The sequence below is a fragment of the Paralichthys olivaceus genome, chromosome 16, assembly GCF_024713975.1.
Source record: "Paralichthys olivaceus isolate ysfri-2021 chromosome 16, ASM2471397v2, whole genome shotgun sequence".
In the NCBI taxonomy this organism is placed as follows: Eukaryota; Metazoa; Chordata; class Actinopteri; order Pleuronectiformes; family Paralichthyidae; genus Paralichthys; species Paralichthys olivaceus.
Window position 1 is genome coordinate 18,470,393 of NC_091108.1, and position 26,055 is coordinate 18,496,447.

At 42.2% G+C, this 26,055-nt stretch overlaps 1 protein-coding gene across 12 annotated transcripts in view; it reads right to left on the minus strand.

The window, feature by feature from the left end:
* The window catches only part of rnf220a (ring finger protein 220a), a 163,248-nt gene that overhangs the window by 10,062 nt on the left and 127,131 nt on the right, over positions 1 to 26,055 (minus strand). For 6 of the 12 annotated variants that reach the window (XM_069510846.1, XM_069510850.1, XM_069510845.1 and 3 more), the window contains 8 exons: positions 21,773 to 21,868; positions 18,878 to 18,920; positions 15,670 to 15,794; positions 14,438 to 14,567; positions 7,615 to 7,807; positions 7,214 to 7,269; positions 6,793 to 6,904; positions 134 to 245 (listed from right to left, as the gene is read on the minus strand). In XM_069510846.1, coding sequence (XP_069366947.1) covers positions 134 to 245; positions 6,793 to 6,904; positions 7,214 to 7,269; positions 7,615 to 7,807; positions 14,438 to 14,567; positions 15,670 to 15,794; positions 18,878 to 18,920; positions 21,773 to 21,868 — 867 coding nt within the window. Of the gene's footprint in view, positions 1 to 133; positions 246 to 6,792; positions 6,905 to 7,213; positions 7,270 to 7,614; positions 7,808 to 14,437; positions 14,568 to 15,669; positions 15,795 to 18,877; positions 18,921 to 19,088; positions 19,342 to 21,772; positions 21,869 to 26,055 lie in introns of those variants that run through there. The other 6 variants (XM_020108917.2, XM_069510852.1, XM_069510851.1 and 3 more) reach the window with 2 other exon arrangements.

Genomic DNA, 26,055 nt, shown 5'->3' on the forward strand with positions numbered 1-26,055 from the left:
ACTCACTTATTTATGGTAAAACATGAAGTTTTAGAAATGCTAGATGTTGTGCCATCTCACAAGAAGCACAAAACCTCTGTACGGTGTGATGTGCAGAGACGGAGGACGTTCATGTAAAGGTGCTGATACTCACCATGCAGATCAGACACTTGTATCGGTCTCCTCTCAGTATTTGCTTCTCCAGCTCTCGGATTCGAGCCTTCAGAGCCTCCATGGTGGTGGCCGCAGACTCCTCCTCCGTTACCCTGGAGCAGAGGAAGAAATGAGAGAAAGGTTTATTTAGGTGCGACATTAAAAGACAAACAGGCAGCTATCAGACTGTCACATTCCATGCCAGCAACTCCTGACAAGGTGAAGTCATGCTGCATCTACACTTGCTCTCATGTTGTTTAAAAAAAAAAAAAAACAATGAACGAAGCAAACTCCTGTCATCAACATTAAAGTGATTGAGCTTGAGTTGCAAATAGAATATTCCATTCATATTCCGAGGACATGTGTCATCAAGCAGGTGGTAACTGTTAAATCTCAATGTCGTAAAATTCTGTTAACAATATAATTAAGATGTGTATATGTCTTCATCATACGACAGTCTGTATACTCTACGTCTTCTTATCGCGTATTCCAAGTATGACCATATTCAGGTTCAAGCTAATCAGAAAATGCTGTTGTGTCTAATTCAGTTGGACCGGGTTTAGAAAATGAAAACATGAGCTCAGGCTGGGTTTGGACACAAAAATACAGGATGACTGTTCGGTTTGGGAGAGGTTCAGCTAAGAGAGGAAGTTGTGAGTTTACCGTGTAGTACGACATGTCTCTACTGAACTCCTCTGTTTTTACCTTCTCTCTCTATGCAGCCTCACAGGCTACCTCTAAAGTCTCCCATCCTCTTTCACTCTCCTTTTTCCAATATACAGTATGTCATCCTTCTATTTAATACAGCTGTACCCCCCCCCTCCCCCCTCACTTATTTCCACCACTCTTTCATTTTGAACTTTTTTTACCCCTATTTCTAGCCTTGTTCACCTTAACTTAAAAGCCCTGTCGTCTTTTTCTGTCATCTCACGTTAATCCTGAATCTCCCTGTTATGTTTTCCCTATCAACCCTGATGTCTATCTATCCCTCAAAATTTATTTCCTTACCTCTCGATTTCCTCTCCTCCTCACATTCCCCCTTTCATCTCCCTCTCCCTAACTTCATCTCCCTCTTCTCAAACTCCTTCCTTCCATATCCGTTCGCTCTCCTCGCTTTTCTTTCTGCATCCAAGCAGCCTCTGATTAATGTGTGGCATGATCGCAGAAAATGTGCATTTAACACTGTCCAACGGCATTTAACACTGTCCAATAGCATATGAAGCAGCCATAAGTAAATCAATACAGCCGACGTACAAACCGCAGCGCTGCTGCTGCTGCTGATGATGATGATGATTTGGCGCGGGGAGACGAGGCCGCACGAGCCAGCCAGTGTTTATTATAGCCATCCACTTGCTCTCAAGAAAGATTCAGGCAGTGTGGCTGTGTGTTGCTGTGTATGTGTATGCGTGTTAAAAGGAATGTGTGTGTTTATGGTGATGTGGTCATTTTGCAGCCTGATAGCTGGCTGATCTATGGTATTGATTTGGATGGGGAAGGACAAGCACAGAACGGTAAGGGAGGATGAGTGCAAAAGGGAATTATAAGTGGCTCTGTGTGTGTGTGTGTGTGTGTGTGTGTATATGGCTTCATTTTCTGCATCCTCAAACAGCAGAGGCTACAGAGGAAACAAAACAAGGTTTGACATTCTCAATTTCCTCCCTAGAAGCAGGTTTTTGTCTCTTCATCTTTTGCTTAATGCAAATATTTCATGTCTTATTTCTTGGATTCTTGTCCTCAACAAGCTCATTAAAATAAATGTAACCTTTATATCAAAATAAAGATGACAGGTGTGCATGGTCATCTGATGTCTCAACCCAGTATTAACATGAATTTACAGCTGAGCAGAAAACTTGGTGTCTTCTTTCTGGCAGAAACCCTAACTCTAAATTTTAAGTTCCTAGTGGAGCCTTATGAACTGTACCCTGACCAGTTTAGCTCTGTAACATCAACTTTTTAAAATGGAAGTTTTAAGGTCCAGGACTAAATGTCCTGATACCGAAAAAGAAAGGATCAGGATTTTAGTTACGATTCTTGTTGCAGCTCTGGTTCTCGCTTCTCCATCTTTTAGGATGAATCATAAACATAACACAAAAATGACAATAAATATAAGTTACAGTCCTACTTTTATTGCTTTGAGTTGGGTGGTCCTTATTCTGCATTGTCCCTTAATATAGCAGAATGTACACTTTTTCAGATATTATCCAACATTATGAAAATAAATCACTCTTCTTTCGACACAGTGATTTCACATGTCAGGACCCTTGACTGCATATAACGAAGGACCACAAAACAGCTCAATCATCGCCTGGTGGCTGGCTGCAGTGTAGATCACAAACCCTGCCTCCTCCATGTTAGTGAATGGGACATGGACCAAACCACCTCAAATAAATGTTCTTTATATACATGACCTGGACCAATAGACCGGCATCACTGTGGCTACTCTGGACTTGTCTTTGCGACCAGTCTTTCAGCATGTTGACTTTTTGTCAAAGGGACTGAAGAACTTCATCCCTCAGCACCAAGTCACCCTCCTACCACATATAGCAGGAGGTGCTGCTACTTTCACAGGGTCTCAGGGAAACGTTGACCATCTCTAGCTCTTCTCCGTAACCCCCTCACCATCCTGTGACTAAAAAAACCTATTTGGGACTGCTAGCCTGACATGCCACTCTGTGACTGCTTTACCTTCCCCTCTTATAAGTCCTGTGCTTGTAAAAAGCCATTTAGCCTTGATTAGCCTGCTTGCTTATAAAGCAGCAGTGGACTCTAGCCTGGATGGGACTGGTTGGGGGTTGTCCCTCAAACAAGGCATTCTCGTTCATTTTATCAGCTCCAATAAATCCCTCTGTCGCTTGCTCGACAAAATTCTTCCAAAGGGTTCTCCTTCCTTGTCCGAAAGAATGGAGAGAAAAAAAAAGTTTTACTCTAAATTAAAAAAAGATCAATATAAATCTCTGCTTCCTACACTCCTCTCCTCTGCTCTACTTTCTATCTCTATGTTAAATATTCATTGAGTATGACTAATTTATAGAAAACCACATTTAAAAAGTTGTTTAAATGCCCAATGCAATAAAACGACATGTTAATTTATCTCAACAGGGAAAGGGGGAGTGGAAGGAGGAACAAAGATTTAATGGAGGGGAGAAGCAGAGTGGGATGATTTTGCAGGGCGAAGGGAAGGAAAGACAACTCTCTGGGGCTAAATGTGACACACACAGAGATGAATAGCCTCTCAACCTGCAAGAACCATAAGTAAAGATCCTTGAGTTTAAGGCCTTTATTCTATTTGTGTGCAGCACTGATTTAGGCTGGCTCAGGGGTTTGCAACCTTTGCAGTCTTGGTAGCCAAAATGCATCTCACTCTGGGATCCAGACATAAAACATTGCCATGTTATAAGTGCGAGATATTCCAGGGTCAAGAACTGGACAAGAATAGTCTGAATCTGGCTCATTGCCAGCGTGACTGTATGCTTCCATGAACGGGGTCCCAGAAGGTTTGATTAGCTTATCAAATCAGACTCATTTTGAATCCCTTTAAAAATCTATAAGCGAAGACATCTGTAATGTCTTTTACACCAAAACTGTTGAGTATATTTTGCCTTCCCATGCCTTTCACACATGCACAACACAGCAGGAGGTTCTCTGCAAAGACGCTTTTACAACAGCAACAAATCCTCCACATTGTTCAGGTGGACGGGCCAGGTGCAGCAGACAAACAGGAAGTGACGGCTTAACACAATGACACCGTCGTCAGCTCATATCACAACAAACTCTCTTGACACATTCATCAGTGTCCTCTACATCTGTGTCACTACTTTTTCACTGGGAGATACTTGTTTTCTTTTTTCCATATTGGCATCTTATCATCAACCACCCCACTCCCTCGTGGTAAATCCAGCAGGGGATTCCCCTTCTGTGTTCACACATTGAATTCTCCTGGATTTCCATGGACTATAGGAGGTCAGGCGGAGAAAGTCCACGGAGAGTCTCACTCTGACACTTCCACTCGCACATGCAGCTCCTCGGGAGAGAAAATACGGATGAACTGCGGAGTTCAGTGCATGTCTAAAAGCAGCTTAAGTTGATGCCTGAGAGAGCTTTTTGAAAGCTATGTACATGTTTGTGGGAGAAACAAGGTGAAATTGCAGGACGTTTTGATCTTAAGTCATCCCACGGCGAAAAGCTGGAAGGCCAGACATAGACAGATAGATCACCCTGCCTCCCCTCTATCTAGTGTTCTGTCCCCAACATGTGTGGGGCTATTTCTCATTTCATTAGTGTGTGTGTGTGTGTGTGTGTGTGTGTGTGTGTGTGTGTGTGTTTGTAGCTGAGGTCCCCTACCATCCATCTCAATCAGCCCTGTGTCTTAATCTACTGTCTCCCTACGTTTCAGCTCCACTCAGACTCCCACTCAACACAGGAACAAACAAATGAAAAAAATTACACTACCATTAATTTGAAAAACTTTTGGCACCATATGCCAGCAAACATTTTATATGCCAGGTAGGAAAAATACATTTCTCACATGTGTGCGCTGTGAAAATAGCAGCGGTAAATCTCTTCAGAGCATCATTCTCTGCTGCACCCTGTTAACTGAGGCCTTAACTACACTGACACACCATGATAAAACATTTAAGTCACTATTGATTTCCCCTGCCTCAGACCGATGTGTGTGTGTGTGTGTGTGTGTGTGGGTCTCAGATGGCAAAAGGAAAGGGATGGGGGAGATCTTGCAAGTGCCTGAGAAAAATTGAGACAGAGAAGTGGAAGAAAAGAGAAATGGGAAAGAGAGAGAAGGGAGAATGAAAGAGAGATGTAGCTTAGAGACAGAACTGTATAGAGAAGAAGGAGAGAGGGAAAAGAAAGAGACGGAGACTGGGCAGAGTGTGTGTGTGTGTGTGTGTGTGTGTGGTGGGGGATAAGAAATCTAGCTTCATCACTTCCAAATTGAGGACAGATTCAATTATTTGCAGAAACCACATGGAAATCTCTCCGCATTGTTCCAGCTGGAGCACCAAATTTGGCAGCAATCGCATTGGCGGCATTGGAAGGGCCATTTATCTTGGATGGGAAAGAGCGTCTCAGGCATTGTACGTGTATATGTAAGCGCGCGTGTGTGTGTGTGTGTATGTGAGCTCATTTATCTTGAAGGGGAATGAGCAGGGGAACGAGGACACCCCGGGAGGCGACCAGATCATTACCCATCTGGGATCAGAGGCAGAGAGAGAGACAGAGAGATTTCACTAACGCTGCCCTGTGCAAAGCTACACACACACACACACAAACACACACACACACACAATGTATCAATGTAACGAAAGGAGACAAATCTCATTTTCATTTGGGGACGGAGGGGCACAGAAGCTCCACAAATACGGGCATTTAAAGCGAGTTGAGAGGAGTAAGGCAGGGAATTGTTCCAGCCAGCTGACTGCTTGTTCCAATGCAATCATTCAGCATCTAGTTGGCTCGTTTTTAAATGGATACTAAGATTAAGGCTTCTTCTCCAGGTGGCCACTAAGACCTCAGCTACAACATCATGTTCCACACATACATCCAGGACACAGAATAAGTCCTGAGATCTGATTGTCTGAGGAGAAATATATTTATAATTTGAAATACACACACACACACCTCCTGCAGGTCTGTGTCTGATCAATACACTTCAAGCTGCTCTGCTTATTCACCACTATCTCATCTGCTGATATTTAATATGAGAAACACACCCACTGGGAGCCGATTGATTCATTTAAATGAACCATTTATCTCATGCTGGAAGCTGTGTTATGTAAAGCTACACCTTTGCAGGTTACAATTACAAACAGTATGTGTGCTTTAAACCTCCAATAACCAACTTCTGTCATTACTGAACTGCTCAGCAGGTAGTGCGGCCTCGACTCAGCTCTCCAATGGGTTTTTTTTGCTGGAGGAAATGGCTGAGGAGGGTAAGGCTAAAAAATAAGAGGTGTTTTAAGAGGAAATTCAGGTGGACAAATAAAATGATTTTAACACAGGAGTAGAGACTGAAGGCAACAAATAGACAAAAGAATCCTTCACCCAGCTCCCTCTGTGTGTGTGTGTGTGTGTGTGTGTGTGTGTGTATAATTTCAATAGCATAGAGCAAACAGATCCCTTTTTTTTGCTCACTTGACCACTGATGTTTCTCACTCTCTCTCACACGAGCTGATCTCGATTACCAATGCAGGGGAGTGTGTGTGTGTGAGATTGTTTACTTGTTGCAGAATATGGATGAGGAGATGGAAATGAGGGAATTACAGAGCACTGGTCTTTCACACACAAGGTGTTCTAAGGGATAGGATCGTGTGTGTGTGTCTATGCTTTCAGTGAATAAATGTGAAATTTGGTTCATATTTTATGCAACTTTAGAGACTTTGTCAATAAGAACCTTTTCCTCAAATCCTAACTTCAACTACAAAGTTTAAACTATAATCAAACAAAAAACACATGTAAGCTCTACTTTAAATCATGAAAAGATTTGTCCAGACATGAGTGTGTGTCGAGTTTCTGTTTGTGTCTTCATTAATGATTCTGAGACAGTTCTGTGCTTCAAGCGTCAACTCTACCACAAGTAGTAGTAAGAAAACTCATTAGATAGTCGAACAATGACTGTGTGTGTGTGTGTACTTATTGGGAACCTACTTTTCGATCTCGCTGTTTTTACAGGTGCGCGGGGCGCAGGAGGAAGAGGTGGAGGATGAAGGAGTGCTGGGGTCTGTCTTGCTGCTCTCTCCGTTGCTTGTTGAAGGCATCTCTGTAGAAATACACAGAGGCAACGTGATTAGCAAATTCCTGCAAATGATGATAATCTGAACAAGAACTTTAATAAAGGCATCTGATTTTAAAACTTATATACACTTATTTTATACAAAGGGAAGAGGCAGTTAAAAATAAACTGTACACAGTAAAAAAGAAAAACGATGGGACCATAGATTTTAAGACAAAGTGAGCAAATCTTGTTGCTTTTAAACAAAAAGTTTAGAAAAGAATAATGTCAAAGTAATGCATTTGATTTGTCACTTAAAATGTTGGCTAGCTTAAATGATCTCTTGTCTAAACTTACCATCACTGGCCCATTTGGAGAACTCGGGCGTTATTCTATTAGAAGGCATCCCACCACTGCAACAGAGACATGTTGGTTTGAGCAAGACCATGAAGATACATCAATACACTATAACACAAATACAACTGGAATAACTGCTTAGTCAGTAAACCGATGGACAGAAACATAATCAGGATCTTTTGATAATTAATTTATTATTTGATTTATTTTTAAGCAACTGGCCTAAAAAAGTGTTTTTATTGTCGTATTTTAACAATTGTACTTTTTTGAACCACTTTGTGACTGTGCTCTGTGTGTACTGACTTTTATAATTTATTATTTATCGATTGAGTTGCAGCTTTTCAATTGACGGAGCTTTGGTGAAGTATTACGCTTGTTTAATTGTAGTTCGGCCTTCATACTTGAGCACAGCTCCCCGTAGCGCCTCCCTCTCTCTGGCCTCTCCTTGGTCCTCTCCAGCTCCAGAGCAGGGGATAATATCGGCCTCGGTGTACTGCGCTTTGCCATACTCCAAGGTGTCGTCTCCGTCCACGTCCAGGTCGGCGTCGCTGTCCGCCGCGCTTTCCTTTATGTTACACGTGGCAAAGCCTGTTCCTGCAGAAAAGATGAAGACAATTCTCAGAATTGCTTTCATTTCAAAAGTACAAAGTAAGACTAGGATTCAGTAAATTGGGTGAAGCCAGACTATGGTGTACGCGAGCTACAGTCCAAAAAACTCTGAGCAGCAGCGTGGCCTCTGACACTGTTTAACCTGCACACTGTTAAATGCTCACTTATACCAAAGTATAGACACACATTTAAACTTTCATGTCTTTTTCAAAACACAGTAGAGCAAGATTTTACTCAACTGGTGCTAAAAATGACAATTTACATGCACAAACACATCTAATACAACTCGACTGCAACTTAGACTTATTTATTTCATAGTCAGAAGCTTTTGGTATATTGTAGTGGAAATGTAATCAAATACAAAACATTCAAAAGCTGAAACATGTCTCTGTAGGACAATACAGATTTTAAACAGTGCAACATTTGGTGAGAGAGAAAGACAACTTTTAGACATGGGGAGAAGAGATGAAGACTGACACCTCACCCATCAATCTCTGAGAGAGAGGTAGAGAGAGAGAGGTAGAGAGAGAGAGACCAAGAGAGAGAGAGACCAAGAGAGAGAGAAAGGGGGAGAGAGAGGGAGAGGAAAAGAGATAAATCTAGTGATGAGCGCTCAGACAAACCCTCACCACTGCCTGACCACTGCCTTCAGCTCCATTTAGCCACAGAGCTGACTGTGTGTGTGTGTGTGTGTGTGTGTGTGTGTGTGTGTGTGTGTGTGTGTGTGTGTGTGTGTGTGTGTGTGTGTGTGTGTGTGTGTGTGTGTGTGTGTCCGTCACTTAAAGGCATCTCCTCAGTGTTTGTTTGAGACTGTCTGTCCCTCTGTCACTTAGGCCCTGTCTCACCAAACCATTGAAGGTGTGTGTGTGTGTGTGTGTGTGTGAGCTTGAGTGTGAGAGTCTGTCTACCTGTCACTTACACCATGTCTGTCTACCAGGCAAAGGTAGGTGTGTAGGTGTGTGTCACTTACACCCTGATGGTTAAAGCACTTGAAGGTAGGTTGTGTGTGTGTGTGTGTGTGTGTGTGTGTGTGTGTGTGTGTGTCTGTGTGTCTGTGTGTACCCGTGTTACTTAAGATGCGACAGTGAAGGTGTCTGAGTGTGTCTGCCATTGACAAGCCAGACAGCCATCTTATTTACACCTATCCCAATTTCTACAGGCTTTCAGCTGGACGACTGTGATGTGTGTGTGTGTGTGAGACCAGCTACAAGCTCGACAGAGTTGACAGCCATCTTATTTAACCCTCTGTCCCACTGAGTGTGCGTCCTGATACTTCCTATAACAGTTGGTCTCGGTGCACTGCTGTGTCTCTGTAGCGTCTTAGTCAAAGTGCAAATCAGCCGCTAGAACTTGTCTCTTCTGGGATTTAAACATCTTCAGCTGCTTCTCGTCCTACCTAACTCTGTTAATCATTCCACTCTTAACTCCGGGAAGGAATAAAACATGAGCCGGGAGAAGAAGGAATGGGAGCACGGAACGACTGAAAGCTGCTGTGATAAAACGCGCCACCAATGCTGAGACATTTTACGACAAGCCCATGGTTTTTAGTGATCAAATAAAAAGGACCTTTTAACTTTTATTTGGTCTCGGTGGCAGCGGGGAACATATGGGAACAATGGCCGCACAGTGTAAATCTAGCTGCCTGCTGACTCCGCTCAGCTACTGAGGCTGTAGGTTTTCAGAGCATGGCAGAAGGCATATGTTACATCAAGCAAGTAAAGTGCTGACATGGTGAAACATCTGGACTTCTGGAGGTTTTTCTGTTTACCAGCAAAGACCCTGTTCACTTTCCTATTTGGAATGTTGAAACAATTATTTAAATGCTAATTTTAAGGATTTCATCAACCACATTCAGTTCTTGGTTACTAATTATATGAATGCAGCTACGTAAGACCTCTTAAGAGCTGCAATAATTAATCGATTAACCTGCAGCTTTTTTGAGAGAAACTTAAAAGGTTCAGTGATTAAGATTTAGGTGAAAGGGATCTATTGGCAGAAATTGAAAATAAAATAATCTTATGTTTTCAGAGTGTGTTTAATTGAACAAATTGATGTTTTCTTTACTCTAGAAAAGGCCCTTTATATTTAAATACTTTACATTTACATGGAGGAGACCCTCTCTACGGAGGCTGCCATTTTAGTTACAGGAATCAAAACTGAACAAAAAACCTTTTGAGTTTTTATGAAAACTTCACCACTAGATGTCACTAAATTCTACACACTTGACCTTTAACCGTTCTAAATTTGTTATGCTTGATTACTCAGATTTGATTGAAATGACTGTCTTTGGTTTTTGGTCGAATACAAATCAATCACAAATTAAATCTGCTTGAACTGTGCAATTTTTTGCTGTTTTCGGCATTTTCTTTAATCTTATATCAGTTTTTCCTCAACAGGCATTCATCTCCCATTCCAATTAAAACCCCCGTGAGCTTGCATGTGGGTGAAGGATCCACCCACATGCAAGCTCACGTGAGTACAACACTGCTGTTTAGACAAATCCTAGATGAAACACTATATTAAAATATCAATTAAGTAAAACATAATTAGCTGATTAATTACTAATAGAAATTGTTGAAAAACTTAGTTAGAGCCCTGGACCTTTCTAAACATAGCAAATTGTTAATACTTTGAAAATGGATTTCATATGGTGTGTGTGGGTGTGTATATATCTGTAGCCCGCTCACTGTGATTATACATGTGCATGGCCTGTTTGCTCTGTGTGTGTGTTCACAGTGCTTTTACCTGTCCCTCTAAGCAGTCTTGGCAGGCCAATCTAATCTGGCTAGGGGAAGGTCAGCCCCACTCTAACTGCCTTTCACTCACATTATACACCAACAACCCCCCTTCCCTTTTTTCCTCACCTCTCTTCCTCCTCATTCCTCCTTTCCTCACCTCTCTCTCCCTCCTGTGATGTATCATCTCCTTTATTCCTTCACATTTCCTCCATTTATTGTCTCCCCTCTCTTCTGCACTTCTCTTGCTTGTGACAGTTTTCTTCTTTACTTCTTTTACACCAGCCTTTATCACACTATTTCTCTATGTTCTCCCTTTCCTGCTCGATGAACTGTTTCCTATCTTTTCTGCTAGATAGGACAGGATCGACGGGCACGGGCACACCTCAGTCTGTCTCTCATTATCATAACCACGTCCTGAACATTGCTAACTCTCAAGACGCTAACAACACATTTTATTGTCTTTTCTCCAGGACAGCAAAACATTCACATACGTGTCACCACAACAACACTACAAGCACAGATGTAAAGAGACAGGCGCGATCAAAAGACTCATCTGGCTGACTGAGCTCAGATCAGTCCATCGACCGACCTCGGCAACATAGTGTTACCATAGCAATTATCAGGACCCCCTAAGAAGCAGAGAGGAGGGGTGTCAAAGGTCATCGCACTATCTCTCTGCCATTTACAGGTCAGAGGCAGAGAGGGAGGGAGATGGGGAAAGGGACACAGACACAAAGAGATGAGACCGCCATCTTTGAAGTCAATTTACAAAGAGGAGATTTCTCCTCTTTTTCATTCCCTCTGGGCCATCTGAACTTGCAGTAATCCCCCTCTCCTTCTTCTTCTTCTCCTCTGTCTCTTAGGACGGCCTCATATCAAACCTCAGGATCTGTTTGGCTGCCTTTCCATCTGTCTCTCTGGGGCTACACTAACAGATAAAGTCTTCTGTTCCAAACTCCAATTACAGTTTGTGTTTTCAAGCTTGGTGCTGATGCCACTGTAAAATTAGCTAAAAGGAACGGGAAATTTACAGAAAACTAAAATACACAGTCAAAACAAATCGAATATATTGAAATATACCAGAACACTTTCAAGACATGCTGAGGATGAAAAAATTAAATAGTGCAAAACTTGAGTCTCTCCAACTCTGCTATGAAACCCTTGAAAAGAATTCAGACTACTTCTTATAGCTGGCTAAAGATCCAGGGTTGGTGTCGCTCTGTAAAGCATTATAAACTCTTGCTCATACTTGAACGCCCAAGTCACACAATGCAAGAACAGACGATCAGTGCGCACAGTGGGAATGTAAGAGGCACAGTGCTCTTTCTTATGGTTGAGCCCATTTAGACTTTTTTTTTAGGGCAGTTTTTGTGATGCTGCTCGTTATTAAGCCAACATTTAGCATTTGAGAATGTCATTTTTATTTTATATTAAATCATTTGAATGTATCTTGCAAAGTCACAAAGTAAAATCTAGTTACTTTCCCGCTCATCAGAGACTCAGACAGTCCACTGGACAGATGAAGAAAGCTCTGTCTGTGCTATGTGGCTCCTTTCAACCTGGCTAAGCTGGTGCGAGACACAGAAGTCTTCCCTCACACAGAGTTGAATCATAAAACTGATCTTGTTCGATTTTTCCTCCCTCCCCTTCCTCCCACCCTCCCCCTCTTCCTTTAAAGGCAGAGGGAAGGAGGCCCTCAGCCTTTCTTCCTCGCAGTCTCAAAGAGAGGGAAGGATGGTGGCACTTCACAGAGGGAGAGGCCCTCTCTTCATCGCCAGCTGAGGAGACCCCCCTGCAACATCTCTATATCCGTCTCGCCTGCCGAGAGCCTGCAGGATTCAGCGGCGTGTGTTAGAACCATTGAGGAGCTTTCAAGACAAAATCCACCTTCTGAGCCTTCTGCCGAGTGTGTGTGTGTGTGTGTGTGTGTGTGTGTGTGTGTGTGTGTGTGTGTGTGTGTGTGTGTGTAAGTGTATGTTTCAAGTCACTCTCCCCAGGCCTCCTCAGTTATCTGTGTCACATCACAAGGTGCCCTATTAGAGCACGGCAGAATGGTCCTGTGTCTGCTCGTTTAAGGACGTGAAAGAGATGGACGGATGGAAGGAGCGTCAGGGAGATGGATGGACGGGTGGAGAGGCCGCCTCCCGCCCCACAAGCTCCTCTTTGGAGCGGTTTAGTTGAGATTTCAACATTGATCTGTCTTGTCTCCTCTCTCTCTGGCTTGCAAAGAGGGGGAGAGGGGGAGAGAGGGAGGCAGGTGTGGCTCAGCATGTGTGTTTAACAACGGATCGAACATGGGAGAGGAGGAGGAGGAGAGAGGGAAGAAGGACAGATAAAAGCAAAGGCACAGCAAAAAGAGTGTGAAAGATCCTCTTAGAGATGACAACAACTCTTTACCTCCATCTGTGCACTACTTGATGACTTTCCTCTATCTTGTTTTCTCTGCAGTTGACAAACAACACAACTGTGGCAGCAGTGGGAAACAATTGTCCAAACACACTGCAGTTTATACTTTAAATAAATGGAATGGGAGGGTGCATACGTTTGACTTTTGCAGTATTGAAATACTGAAAGCTCAGATTTATACTTCTTTCATTCTTTTCATACGATTAAAATCCAAACGCATACTTGCATATGTTACTGAACTAATTAAGTTATGATCAATTAAGCAATTTGAGAGTCTATTAAAAATTAATCAACAAGTTTGACAGCAGTTAATCTTCTAACACCCTGTCTACACATGGGACGCAGCGTGAGCAGCACATTAGCAGCCTCAGTGCTCCATCAGTGTCTATGCAGGATGTGTTCGCGTTCAATATTCAGTGTCGTAAACTGTGTTTTGTAAGCGCTCTGTTTCCCAGAGCTTAAAGTGACTTCAGATTTATTTTTACGTTTGGCCAAAATCTAAATATACTCAAATTACTATTCTATATGACCAGAAAAAACAGCAGATCTTCGTATTAAAGAAGCGATAACCTGCAAATTTCAGGCAGATATATCAATCGACTAATTGTTGCAGCTCTTATGTCAATTTTATGTTTTAGCATCGAATCTAAATAAATTTGAATGAATTAAGACACAATTGCATATTTGGTCCCTTAACAAATATATTATATCCAATGGTTGTAATTTTCATTTAGAAACCATTTCCAGCAGCAGCAGAAATATCAGTTCTTCCCATGAAAAGAATTTGAGACTGATATTAGTCTCATATATTGAAATTACAAGTTTGAGAAGAGACGGCAATAAAAGGCAGTGAGACATGGAGCCAAGAGGGAAGCACCGTGGGGGGGGGGGTTGTGTCACAGAGCAACAACTGTTCTCCCTAGTGACCAGCTCTCCCATCCACTTCTATAATTGCATTCCTGGACTCACACACACACACAGAGTGGTGGCCAGTGGGTCAATTGCCCAGCTAAATGTGTTTTCCTTCCCCTTGCTAAGAGGGTTGCATGGGCCGAGCCGAGCTGAGCTGAGCTGACCCCGGGCCAACCCGCACTGCCAGCAGACCGCAGGCACCATTACGGCTCCCTGGTCAACACTGGTCTTACAGAACTAACAGTGCTCGCGCTGGACAGGAACAGAGGGAATGATAGATGAGCAAAGAAACTAAGATGGAGACAGGAAGACAGAGGAAGAGGAAGGAGGGCCGACTGTCTGCACACTACAAACTACTGTGACTGGACTTGACCGATGGACCGTGACACGTCAATCAGGTATCTAACAAGCAGACGACTGGACACCTGCACCATCACACACCCCAGCACTGACAACACTGCTGCTGGGAATAACGGAAAAGGCATCCTACCTCTGGTACACAGCCAGCATAGTGTGTGTGTGTGTGTGTGTGTGTGTGTGTGTGTGTGTGTTTACGTACCTCTGAAGCCTCCTTCCAGCAAGGCCGTAGCTCTGATCCTCTTCTGCCCCGCCCACTCATACTCCTCAAAGCCCCGCCCATTTTCTCCATCCATGTCTGCAGAGTCATCGTCGCACAACGCACCCTCACGCTGACACACAAACACACACAAGGACACATTAATTATAGCAAACACTTGAAGCAAACAAGAAGAAAAGGCACTGCTTTTCACACTACCTGTATTGTACCAAACCCCGTGGAGCTGTGTTCAGTAACCCTTATAATAAACTTCAGCCAGTCAGAAGATACAGGCTGGCAGTGTGTGGCACAGCACTGATCAGTGTGCAAATCCTGTGCTATGAACACAGCTCCTGGGGCAGGGTACAGTACATTAACAACAATATTGTGCCATTGAAAGAGATATGAAAGTCTCTACAGCTGGAGTAATGGACAGCAGTCGGTGAGGTACAGGTGGAGTAGAGATTAGTTGTGAGGATTTTGTGTCAATTGTCTACCCTTGACTTTAAAAAAAAGTTTTTTTGGTCTACATCTACTGCAAGCAAAGTCTGACTGGTCGTACACTACATACATGAGAGAGGGGACTGTTACGCTCACGCAGGAGCAACATGCCGATGAATATGATGCAGCCATGTCATATGGGATAAACCACAGGTACACGCTTCTTACTTGACTGTTAATGCCAACTTTGAAGCGATACAAATTTAGTGAATGTGATTACAGTTCATGCAAACAATGTGAAAGTAAAGAAGACAAAGGGCTGTTTAAAAAAGTGTCACTGATTGATCCTTTCTCTTATTAAGACTCAATTTCATGTAGGGAACTAGAATATTTAGTTTGTTCCCAATTTGAATTCAACTAATCACTTAGTAAATATGTGATCAGTAAAAAACCTACATTTAAAATGTGCTATCTTAATTTTGAAGTGGAACCAAGGTCCAGTACAATGGACTGATTCAATTCAGAGTCTGAACATGTAAAAACATTAATGTCACTGTTGCATGTTCCAGTCTTTCAGTTATTCCCATATGACGTGGGTGCAGTACTGCCGCTTAGAGAGAGTTCAGAGGTGGTCAGTATCTAGATGAACTACTGTCACTATTGGTTGGCATCTCCACAACAGCAGAGAGGTGATCGTCTACAGGAAGTAAAGAGGTGACTGGTCAGCATCTACAGGAAAAGAAGGGTTGTCCGACTGGCGGTAGGCGAGGGTTCAAAGGCCCGGATTTTACTACCTGGATCAGGCATTGTTCCACATGTCTACTCATCTCTTCCTCACTCCCAGCCAATGGGGCGCTGCACAGCGGACATACCTGGCCCCCCTCCTCAGGCTTCCTCCTCTTCATCTTCCCTATACGAGCTGGAGATGGGAAGAGACAGAGAGATGAGTCAGTTTTAAATGTTTCGAATAATTCAAGTGTTCCTCAAATCATAATGATATTGGTTTCAAGGCACAGGATATGATCTGAAAAAGGCCTGAGGGATATTTACGTCAGATTAAAGAGTTCATTGATTGAATATAATACAACTCTAATATGGGCGTCTATTCTTAACAAGCCTACAAGCACATGAGAGCCGACTGAAGAAAGAAATGACAATCTCACTCCTGTTCTCACACTCTGACAGATTTTTCATCTTTCCCCCTCCCTCTGTCATGTCACAGCTCCCACCCACCCATACCCACACATTTAATTAGAAATTTAACAGAGCAGAACAGCCGTCATTGCGCCCCGAGTCTCTGTCGTTTTTTCTTAACTGCAAATGGTGCGAGGGGACATTAATTTTTAGCTGGCTGGGAAAGCAGAAGAGGCCAAGAGGGACTGTGGCGGAGGGATGGAGGGAGACGAGGAGGATAACTGCAGGCAAAGAAGCTGGAGGGAGAGAGTCTGACGCTCTCCCCTGACGCTAATCGAGGGGAGCGTTGTTAAATACAGAGGGGAGAGGGCTGCTAATTAGGTCCGGCAGAGATCTCTGCCCCCCTCAGCTGCTATACCCCACACAGAATGATTCCTGGTTCCACATGAGGGAAGGTAATGGAGGGCTAAGTGTAAAGACTTCGTCTCGTCATGGGCTCGGACTAAAAGCAAGTAACGTGTTTGTTGCATCAAAACCAAACCTTTTGACTTGTCAAAAGTAGGGAAAGCCCAGATTTTATGGATGTCCTATTCAAGTGTCGCAGTAAGACATGACAGAGTGACATGCACAGCATGCACATCACAATCCAATTGGCCACATTATCTCGTGTGAAACACCATTTATGAAGCCGCCTATGTTAAATGAATGTTGAAGCTCTGGAGAAGAGAAAAGACCCAATATAACTAAAAAGAAACATTACAAAATACTGCTGGGCCGCCTCTGCCACCAAGTTATAGTGATCAAATTAATTGAATTGTATGATAGTCCCAGAACTTGAGGGAAAGATATTGACGCCACATTAACTTCCTCATTCACTCTCTCTCCCTCTACAGTTTAAAGGTTCAGTGTGTAGAATTTAGTGACATCTAGAGGTGAAGTTGCATGTTGCAGCTGAATACCCCTCCCCTTCCAAACATGAAAGAGAACCTGTGGTAACTTCAGTTGTTATAAAAACTCAAAAAGGTGTTTAGTTTGTCTGATAAAAAAGCAGCCTCCGTGGAGAGGACCCGCTCCAGATGTAAAAACAAAGTATTTAAATATAAACAGCTCATTCTAGGGTAAAGAAAACAACGATTCGGACAATTTAGATAAAACACACTAATGAAAACATCACTTAGTTTATTTTATATTCAATTTCTGCCAATAGATCCCTTTCACCTAAATCTTGCACACTGAACCTTTAAATGTGATTTGTTTGAAATTTGCCACAATATGGGAAATGGTTTGTATTTACACAGCACTTTATAAGTCTTGATGACCACTCAAAGCACTTTACAGTAGTTTTACATTCACACAAACACAGCGCATTGATGTGCAGCACTTTCTAAATTTGAGGTTCAGTATCTTGCCCAAGGACACTTCGGTATTGGGGCACACCTTTGTGTAAACTGAGACTGGGTAAAAACAACAGAATTTAACTTAGTCAATTTACTTAAAGAGCCAGTAAGAACTATAGAACATAACTTTTTTAATGTCCAAACATGTATGAAAAGACCTTAATGAACTCTGTAAGTGGACTTAGTGGAGCTCTTCATGGATCCCTGGGTGTCTGCCCTGGACTTAGTGACGCTGTGGCTGGGATGTGTGTACTGGCCCGGGCGGTTGAGCTTGGTGTGTGTTTGTGGACTCAGAAGAGCACAGGCAGCAGTTTCAGCCCCTAATGATGCTCACTAAAAACCCAAAGTCCCTCCCATTAGACTCTTCTCATAAATATCTCAGAGCTACACTTGTGCCTCTCATCTGTTAAAATGATGTGTGAGTCTTAGAACTAGAAATATTTATTTCCAAAAAGCACTCGGATGTATCTTCACTCACCACTGTTCAGCGTATGAGGCTCAAAGTCTGTTTTAACTTGTGGATATATAAAATATTTTGTCTTTTAGCCCCTTTCCAATGTTGTGTCTCTTTTTTTATCAAAATGAACATGGCAGCTAGAAATGACAAACGTTCATGCTCAGGTCATACAAAGTGAGACAATATTAAAAAGTTTAATGCCACTTATACTGATGCATACTGTATTCAAATTTATTTTAATTGGGTAATATTTTCTTTACTGGATTAGTTTACACTCATAACAGGTTTACATTTTGTTTGTCTTTCATACAACAAATCATCATATAAATGAAAACACCCTCAAACTGTGGTGATGACAGATTTACTTCAAACATGGAACTAACTACATTGTAATGGTAACACAGGAGAGGGTGGGATAAGAAAAAAGAGGGACAACAGGAAGTTCATCAGATCCTGCATCAGGTATAATCAATAATAGGCCCACACACTGACAGCCTGTTTAAAATACGTGTTATAACCATAAATATCTGGGTGACTTTTCAGTATTATTGTTCTTATTGAGACTGATCAACATAAAAAAAATCTACTGGAACAACAGGAGTTCACATCATCAGAGATTGATAAACAACCCCTGATGATGATAAATATCAAACACACACTTTTCAGGTAATTAACTAGCATCATATGCTATAAGTGTCTCTTAGGCCTTGTCGCCTGTGAGGTCATAATGTTTCCCAGTTATGTGTGCTGGCGGTGATGATTCATAATAAGTATAACTTTAATCTAAACTACTGCAAGTCCACAGTTGTATAATCATATACGTTTACTGCAAAGCACTTAGTTACTGCTTGTGAAAGGTGCTACGTAAACAAAGTTAGGATTATCAATATATTCATATTTGCAGATGGTGAAACAGCAGATGTCATGTACTTCAATAAAATCGGCCACGCAACGTCATCCAGTTAATAATCGTGATGGAACTTCACCCAGTAGACAGGTTGTGTGTGTACGTACCATTCAGTCTTGTTTGCCTGTTTGCACGAACTCGTAAAAACGTCTGTGAGCAGAGAGGGAGAAAACAAAGATGGAGGAGAGATCCGTTAGACATTAAACCGACATCACAACACGCCAACAGGGATGAAGAGCAGTTTTCACAGGGGGATTGTTTTGGATGCTGCGGCTCTGTGTGGAGGCAGCGAGTCACTGAGAACCCGATGGAACCTACATCTCTGTTGTTCTCCACCTCCTCCATGTCACTCAGCTTCCTGCCACAGCTGCTTCCCTCAGCCGCTGAACTCGGCGCAGCAAAGCACCGCCGCGCCTGCACCGACACTGAACATCACCGCGGACTCGACCTCGCGTCTGTTATTTCACGCGGATGGGAAAGGATTGAAAGTGGCGCCCGGGTCGGCAGGAACTTCTGTCCACCGGCGCCATGTTGGCTTGTTGTGGTCACGTGACGCGCTGGAGACGGAAGTGGGGGAGACGCCACGTGTTGTCTCGGCTGTCGGCCGCTAGGGGGAGGCAGGAACTTTTCAGAGAGGGAGAAGAAACTGTTTCCTCCTTTTTCTTTTCTTCTCCCTCCTTTATATTGATGTCTCTGTATTTTTAACATAATCTATGTATTTTTATAACCAATGTTTAATTACCTACACATTTAATTAATGCACTGTCGCTTTAGCTGGATATTCTCCGTGTTGAGAACATTATCCTCTATAACAGACTATGTTAAACTACAAACTATTTATTTTTTTAAACATATTTATTTTGAACTCACTTTTGTATATTTATGTTGTTCTAATCTCTGTCTGTTATAATGTTTTAAAAACAATAATAATACACAACTATTCTAATATTAATCTAAATACTGCGGTTCATACAGACTAATAAAAGAAGATAATGAGAATTCTGTGGTTTTACTCTTTAAGAAAAATGTTTTTGGTGGTACTTACTATTTAGACTTTTCTCGATTAATCATTTTTGGTTTGTAGCTGCTATGTGTCTTAATTATGCAAGTGGTGGAGAAAACCTCAGGTAAGTTTTTGTAGAAGCTGCATTAAACCCCATGTAGGAAAAAAATACTATCAGAAAAAGGTATTAAGAGAAAAATAAAAGTATGAAAAGTACATTCTTACTGCAAAAGACTTTTCTTCTCAACATAAGGTTTGGCTCCCCTTCAAAGTGCATCAAGATACTTATGGCAAGATGTGAGACATTAATGGAGAAAAGAAGCAAAGTTATGCTTCAAAAATGTGTTTTCATATTCTGGACTGTTGGGACGTTTTTGGCTCTCGAATGTGACGAGAGGTCCCAACTACATACTGCTTATTATAAGGGGTCATAAGCCCAAAAGACTTGGAGCTAAAGGTCTAATTTTACAACAGTGGGTTTTATGTGTAATGTAAAATCTGTAGAGATGCTATCAAACACAGCGGTTAAATAAATGTAGAGGGTCCACCAATGCTGCCTGTGATGTACAGTTAAATTATACATATTTCTAAGTGAAACTGTAACATTTTGGGTCTGGGGTGATTCAGGATGCCTGAGGTAAATTCCTTGCATCATTAAAACTAATGGCTGCACCATTAAAATGTAGGATTATGAAATAAATGAGTTGAGGTCAGATTTTTTTAATTCTAAAGTGCAGAATGTACGCTTCAGGTCTGCAGCGAGTCAAACCCAGAGCCCTGTGTGTCTTTAGCTCCTGTGTATGTGCTGACTCAAACTTCCTCCAGGCGCGGTTATGGATGCCCTCTCTTTTTCACAGCAGCGGTGAGGAGGCAGCGCTTCAGTCCTCTCACCCTCGGCCTGTCGTCCATCAGCGAGGCCTCCTCCTCCTGCCCCAGCCCTCCATTCATCTCCTCACACCTTCCCTACCTATCACTTTAGTCACCGGCTCGCTCGCTGCGCCACAACTACCGTATCATTATGATGCACTCACTGAAACGCTGCAGACAGATCAGGTTTTTTGAGGAAGGGAAGAGGTGGAGAGGTGAGGACAACTGAGACGGGCTGACAGGTAGAGAGGAGGTGGCAAAGTCTACCATTATGCTTCATCTTCAGGGTGGTAGAAAGAGTCACCATTGACTTAATCATTTGTATAATATAAGGTGATTTCAGCAGTTTCACTTAATGAGAAAATCTACTTTACTGCTATAAGGTCTTTATGAGCTGTGTCATCCCGAACGTATGGATGTAACGTCCGCATGGACTTAATAGTTCTTATTTTATGGTGCGAGGGGGGGAACCCACTTAACCCGGAGATACATCACGGCCAGAAGAATTACCCGAACAAACTTTGATGAATATAAGAGATAAAAGCAGTCGTAGAGGGAATTTAAAGACGGCTGAGATTTAAGGAGATTGGACTGCTGGTCAGCTGAACTGCTGAAAGGGCGTAAAAACCAAAATCCACCATCATCCTTTGCCGCGCTCGTAAACATCTGTCATTATTAGACAATTTCACAGTTTGATGGAAGTCTCATGATTTGCTCTTAATACGGTTATAAAACACAGAGCTGCTAAAATCACTTTCACAAACATTTTCAATTTGCTTTAACATCAAATTGAATGAAAGTAGAATATAAGACTTTTAGGAGGCCAAAATAATAATAATAATAATAATAATAATAATCAGGTAATCAGGATTTTGATGTACAATATACCTGCATTATATTCAACTTAACTTAACTTGACACTGAGGATATTATTCCTTATATATTAGTGGTATATACATGTACACAGTAAGCTTTCCACTTTCCATTTTCCACAAACTGACAAACTAAGCAAAAATTTGGAAAATTTTGATAAATACAGCATTGTATAAGTTGTGGTTCTAGTCTGATCAGACTCTTCTGTGTTTGTGTGTTTGTGTGTGTGTGTGTGTGTGTGTGTGTCAGTGAGCATGACCTGGTATCTGTCGGAGTGGTGGGCGTCTTCAGAGGACAGAGGCGAGACCACAGGAGACTCTCCCTCACGCTTGATGTGCACCGACAACAGCATCGACTATAGGGAGAGAGAGAGAGAGAGACAGATGAATAATACTGTCTTCAATACTTCTATATGATCTTGTTATATTACCTCTGGAGCAATGATTGCACCTACACCTGTTCTCACAGGACATTTGCTTCATGAAAACTATCAATGAAAAGTGGACGTGGTTGAGAATAAACATTTTAGATTCAGATTTTCTGCGGGCCAAACCTCAGATTAGCCTCACACTACGATCATTTGAACATGGCCACAAGGTCCCTTGGCTTTTTTACGATAATTCAAAAGTCCATACAAACTTAGTGCTCTGAGTAATCAAGGCTAAATGCAGTGAGGAGAACCTTGGCTTGGTTAGTCTGAATGTGACATAGCCTGAAAAGCTGTTGAAAAGTCATTTGCTGTGTAAATACACAACTTGAAGCTAAATTTATGATTAGATTGTAAAATGTTGAAAAGAATTGCAACTAAATCGAAGGAAAGATTTTAATACATTGTTGTTTGTATAAAATGAACAATGTCAGAAAGGAAACATATTAAATCGTTAAAAAATTTAGGGTTTATTTATCCATTACAACAAAAACCTTACCAAGAAAATAAAAAGAAGAACGAGGAATCTTTACCCTTGGACTTCGAGAGAGTTATATTGCCACAGATGCTGAGAGCGACACGTCATTGATGATGACTGTAACCTGCCTGACTTTGTCTATAAAATCCCTTCCACTGATTAGACCTAATGTTTATGGGACATTAAGAGGAGTTAGGGGAAGAACGAGAGATTGAAAAAAAAATGAGTGGAAGCAGGAGATGAGGAGGGAAGAGGAGAGTAGGGTAAACATCTGAAAAAGCAAGAGCGCAACTCTGTGACATTACGGGACACTGCCTGTCCATAAATCTGTCTCCCGGCCGGCACGCTCTCTGTGTCTCTGTCTCTCCAGCACAATATAAAACCACATCAGCTTCTAACCCACTCTGTGACAACGACAATCCAGGGATCTCCTCAAGTGAACGAGAAGCGAGCAGGAGAAAAAAAGGGAACCGGTGAAGAAATGAGACGCAGTATCTTTTTTTTTTACAAGGCTTAGCCCTGACAGAGTGTGTGTGAGTGTGTGTGCGTGTGTGCCCTTATATTTCCATGTGTGCCCGGGCTGCTGCTGTTTTTTTTTTTTTTATAAGGCAGCTATGAAATATTTGTATTTACAGTCGTCTCCTATTAATCAAGTGGAAAGGGGCAGAGCAGAGGCTTAAGTGCTCGACAGCAGTAATCTAATAATAATATGTGAGAAATGACCAACCTCCAGTGCTGCCACAGTAAATTGGACATTATGCATGGTGCTTTTATGCCTGTGTGTGTGTGTGTGTGAGTGTGTGAGTGTGTGAGGTCTTTCCCTTCCTCTTTTACACAGGTTTAAAAAGGTCAGGAATCATTTACCTGAGGGCATCTGGGAATATGCTTAAGTTTTACCATTAGAATTTGACATTTAACGGTATTCTACGTTATCAATGAAGGTCGTCCATTGAAATTTTGGTCTTTTAAACCAACCAATTAAAGCATCATGCCAAAAGGTAGGCCATGGAAAAGTTGCATTTCAAGTTTTTTTTTTTGTGAGTCTTATCTCTAATTTGATCATCATCACTGTAAAACTAAGTTTGTTTCGTGAACCTGCATTGGAAACATTAAACCTGTATATTGTTTGTCAATAGTGAAAACATAAAGTGAGGAAAAGAGAAACAGGCAAACTCTCAAATCGTTTTACGTGCACGTGACAGTGCATCTCTCTCTGACGTGTGTGTGTATGTCAATGAGTGTGTGGCGCCACAAATGTCTCATGTTTCTCCTCTAACCCAAATCACCTTCACCTCGCAAGTGGGCCTAACACCCCGTAAGTAGGTGCTTGGGGTTAATCTTCGGCCTTACAGGGTTGGGCGGTGCGCACTGGGGGAGGAGACGGCAACAACAGGCCCCTGTGCTTCAGACTGACCCTCTTCATTCTCCGCGCCCCGCCGCTGAATACTAAACGACAGCAGCGAGATGCACAGTCACGGTCGGGAAGGAAGGCCGAGTGTTCACCCCTCAACCCCGGCTCCGTCTGCCTCTCAAGTACAAGGCCACCCACAGCGCTGCGAGCACATGCTCTAAGCTGGGTCAGCACCCATAGGTGTGTGGGAATGAAAATGGAGCCCCTGCCTGATTCTACAAATCTCATGTTGCATTCATGTGCACGTTATATGTATTTCTTCAGCTTCGGGCCATCTGACTTTTGAGTAGGAAAGTAAAAACAAACTTGAAAATGCTGAAGCACCTGAGATATACGCTGGACTCACACATACGAGTTGGACTTGTCAAACAAAATGCTGCTCATTCACTTTGAATGGAGTGACATCATACAACAAAACTGGATTGTGATTCCGCTGCATCCAACATTACTGTTCGCATGCTTGTGTCGGTTCAACGCATGTTACTGGAGGATGCCAGTAGAGGGCACACCACAGAACTCAGACGGAGGAGCGCTCTGCTCTATAATCATCTCTAACATCATCTGACTAATGTTAAGATCACGATAGAAGAATCAATGGTGATATGGGAGACCCCTGAATCAGACACTTATTTCAAACGGTGGTTTCACTTCTATCGCTGATGATGGCTCCCTGATCACGGGCCACAGGTGACGTGCACACTGACCCTGTCAAGGATGTGCTACTGCTCCAACCTTTATGTGCATGTTGCATCCGTGTGGTGTTCATTTCTGAGGACATGCACAACCTGTGCACCAGATGGACGCAGGATACGCGAGGCAGCCATGATCTCCTGGCTACAGCAGAAGTTGAGCAGAACTCAGCATTTCATGCGGCAACGGAAGCACCAGCTCTTTAAATCATGTTCCAACACTCAATCGCAGACGCTTGCCAAGGTTGTGGATTTTATTTCTTTTTAGGCTTGTATTGATCGCTAGCATGGAACATTTGCCTGCTATGTTGTGTGTCCCAAGATTTCAGTTATTTTGGATGGAGTTTGTCCATTGAAACGTTGCCAATTCATTTACCAGCACATGCTTCTTATCTTTGTGAAGTAATCCAGTTGTGCATTACAGGATGAATCCAGTATAAATGTAAATAATCCAGAGACCTCATATGTTTAAATCTATTATAAAGATGAAGTAATTATATCTATATTTAAGGAACTTCACCTGTTGTAGCAGTGGAAGATACTGTAACCATATTTTAACAATTTATGTTATAGCTTGAATTTTACTGTGCGTTCACAATAAATGTTATTTATATAGCCTAGTATAATAATGTCCACAAATATTCATCAGAAGGTTTTACAGGGTTTCTGTGCAGTAAGCAACACACACTATTCTTTGGAATGGTGTTAATGTTTGTCAGAAAAGAAAAAGAAAGACAAAGGAAAACAGAAAAAGAAATTAAGCAAAAAGTCACAAGGTAGTTTTGTATGACATGAAGTGATTATCATATGTCTCTGTCACTCTATCTTATTCTATCCTCTGATGTTCTGTATTCTTTTATTAAGTGTCCGCACACTCAGCAGCTCATTCAGTCCTTCGCAGTGAGAGTGTGACTTTTCCATTACATTTGCTATGTAGAGAAGATGTTAGAGATGTGGAGAGGTCTTATTTTCTTTTTAAAAAGGGTCTGACAGCTAGTGATGTGTTCAGATGAGTTAGTGGAGGCAGACACTGAAGGGGAATGCTACTTGATGGAATCATGAATCCGTCTTCCTTTCTATCTTCTGCCTGACGTTCTCTGTCTTTTTTTTCTTTCTCCTCCCTCCTCTGTCTCTCTGCATCTCTCTCTCTGTGTCTCTAATTGGAACAATCACAGTACAGTGCCTCCAGATCCAGCTCCCTGTTGGATCACAGGAGACTGGTCCTCCAGTGTGCGTGTGTGTTTGTGTGTGTGTGCGTGTGTGTTTGTGTGTGTGTAAGCTGTAAGACAGAGTCCTGTAGTTCAGCTGAATTACCCATAGTGCAATAGAGAGGAACAGAGTATCAGGATCAGATGGACACATGCACTCGTCAATTAAGTGTTTGATTATTTAAAATCTTCTTTTCATTTAATCATGCTGATAAAAACAGTTTTGAAGTGTGGCACATCTGATTGGCAGAGGTTGTCATTTTATCCTTTAACATATTGAAATTGAACTTGTGCTTGGATTTTTAATATAGGTGGAGATCAAGAGAGAC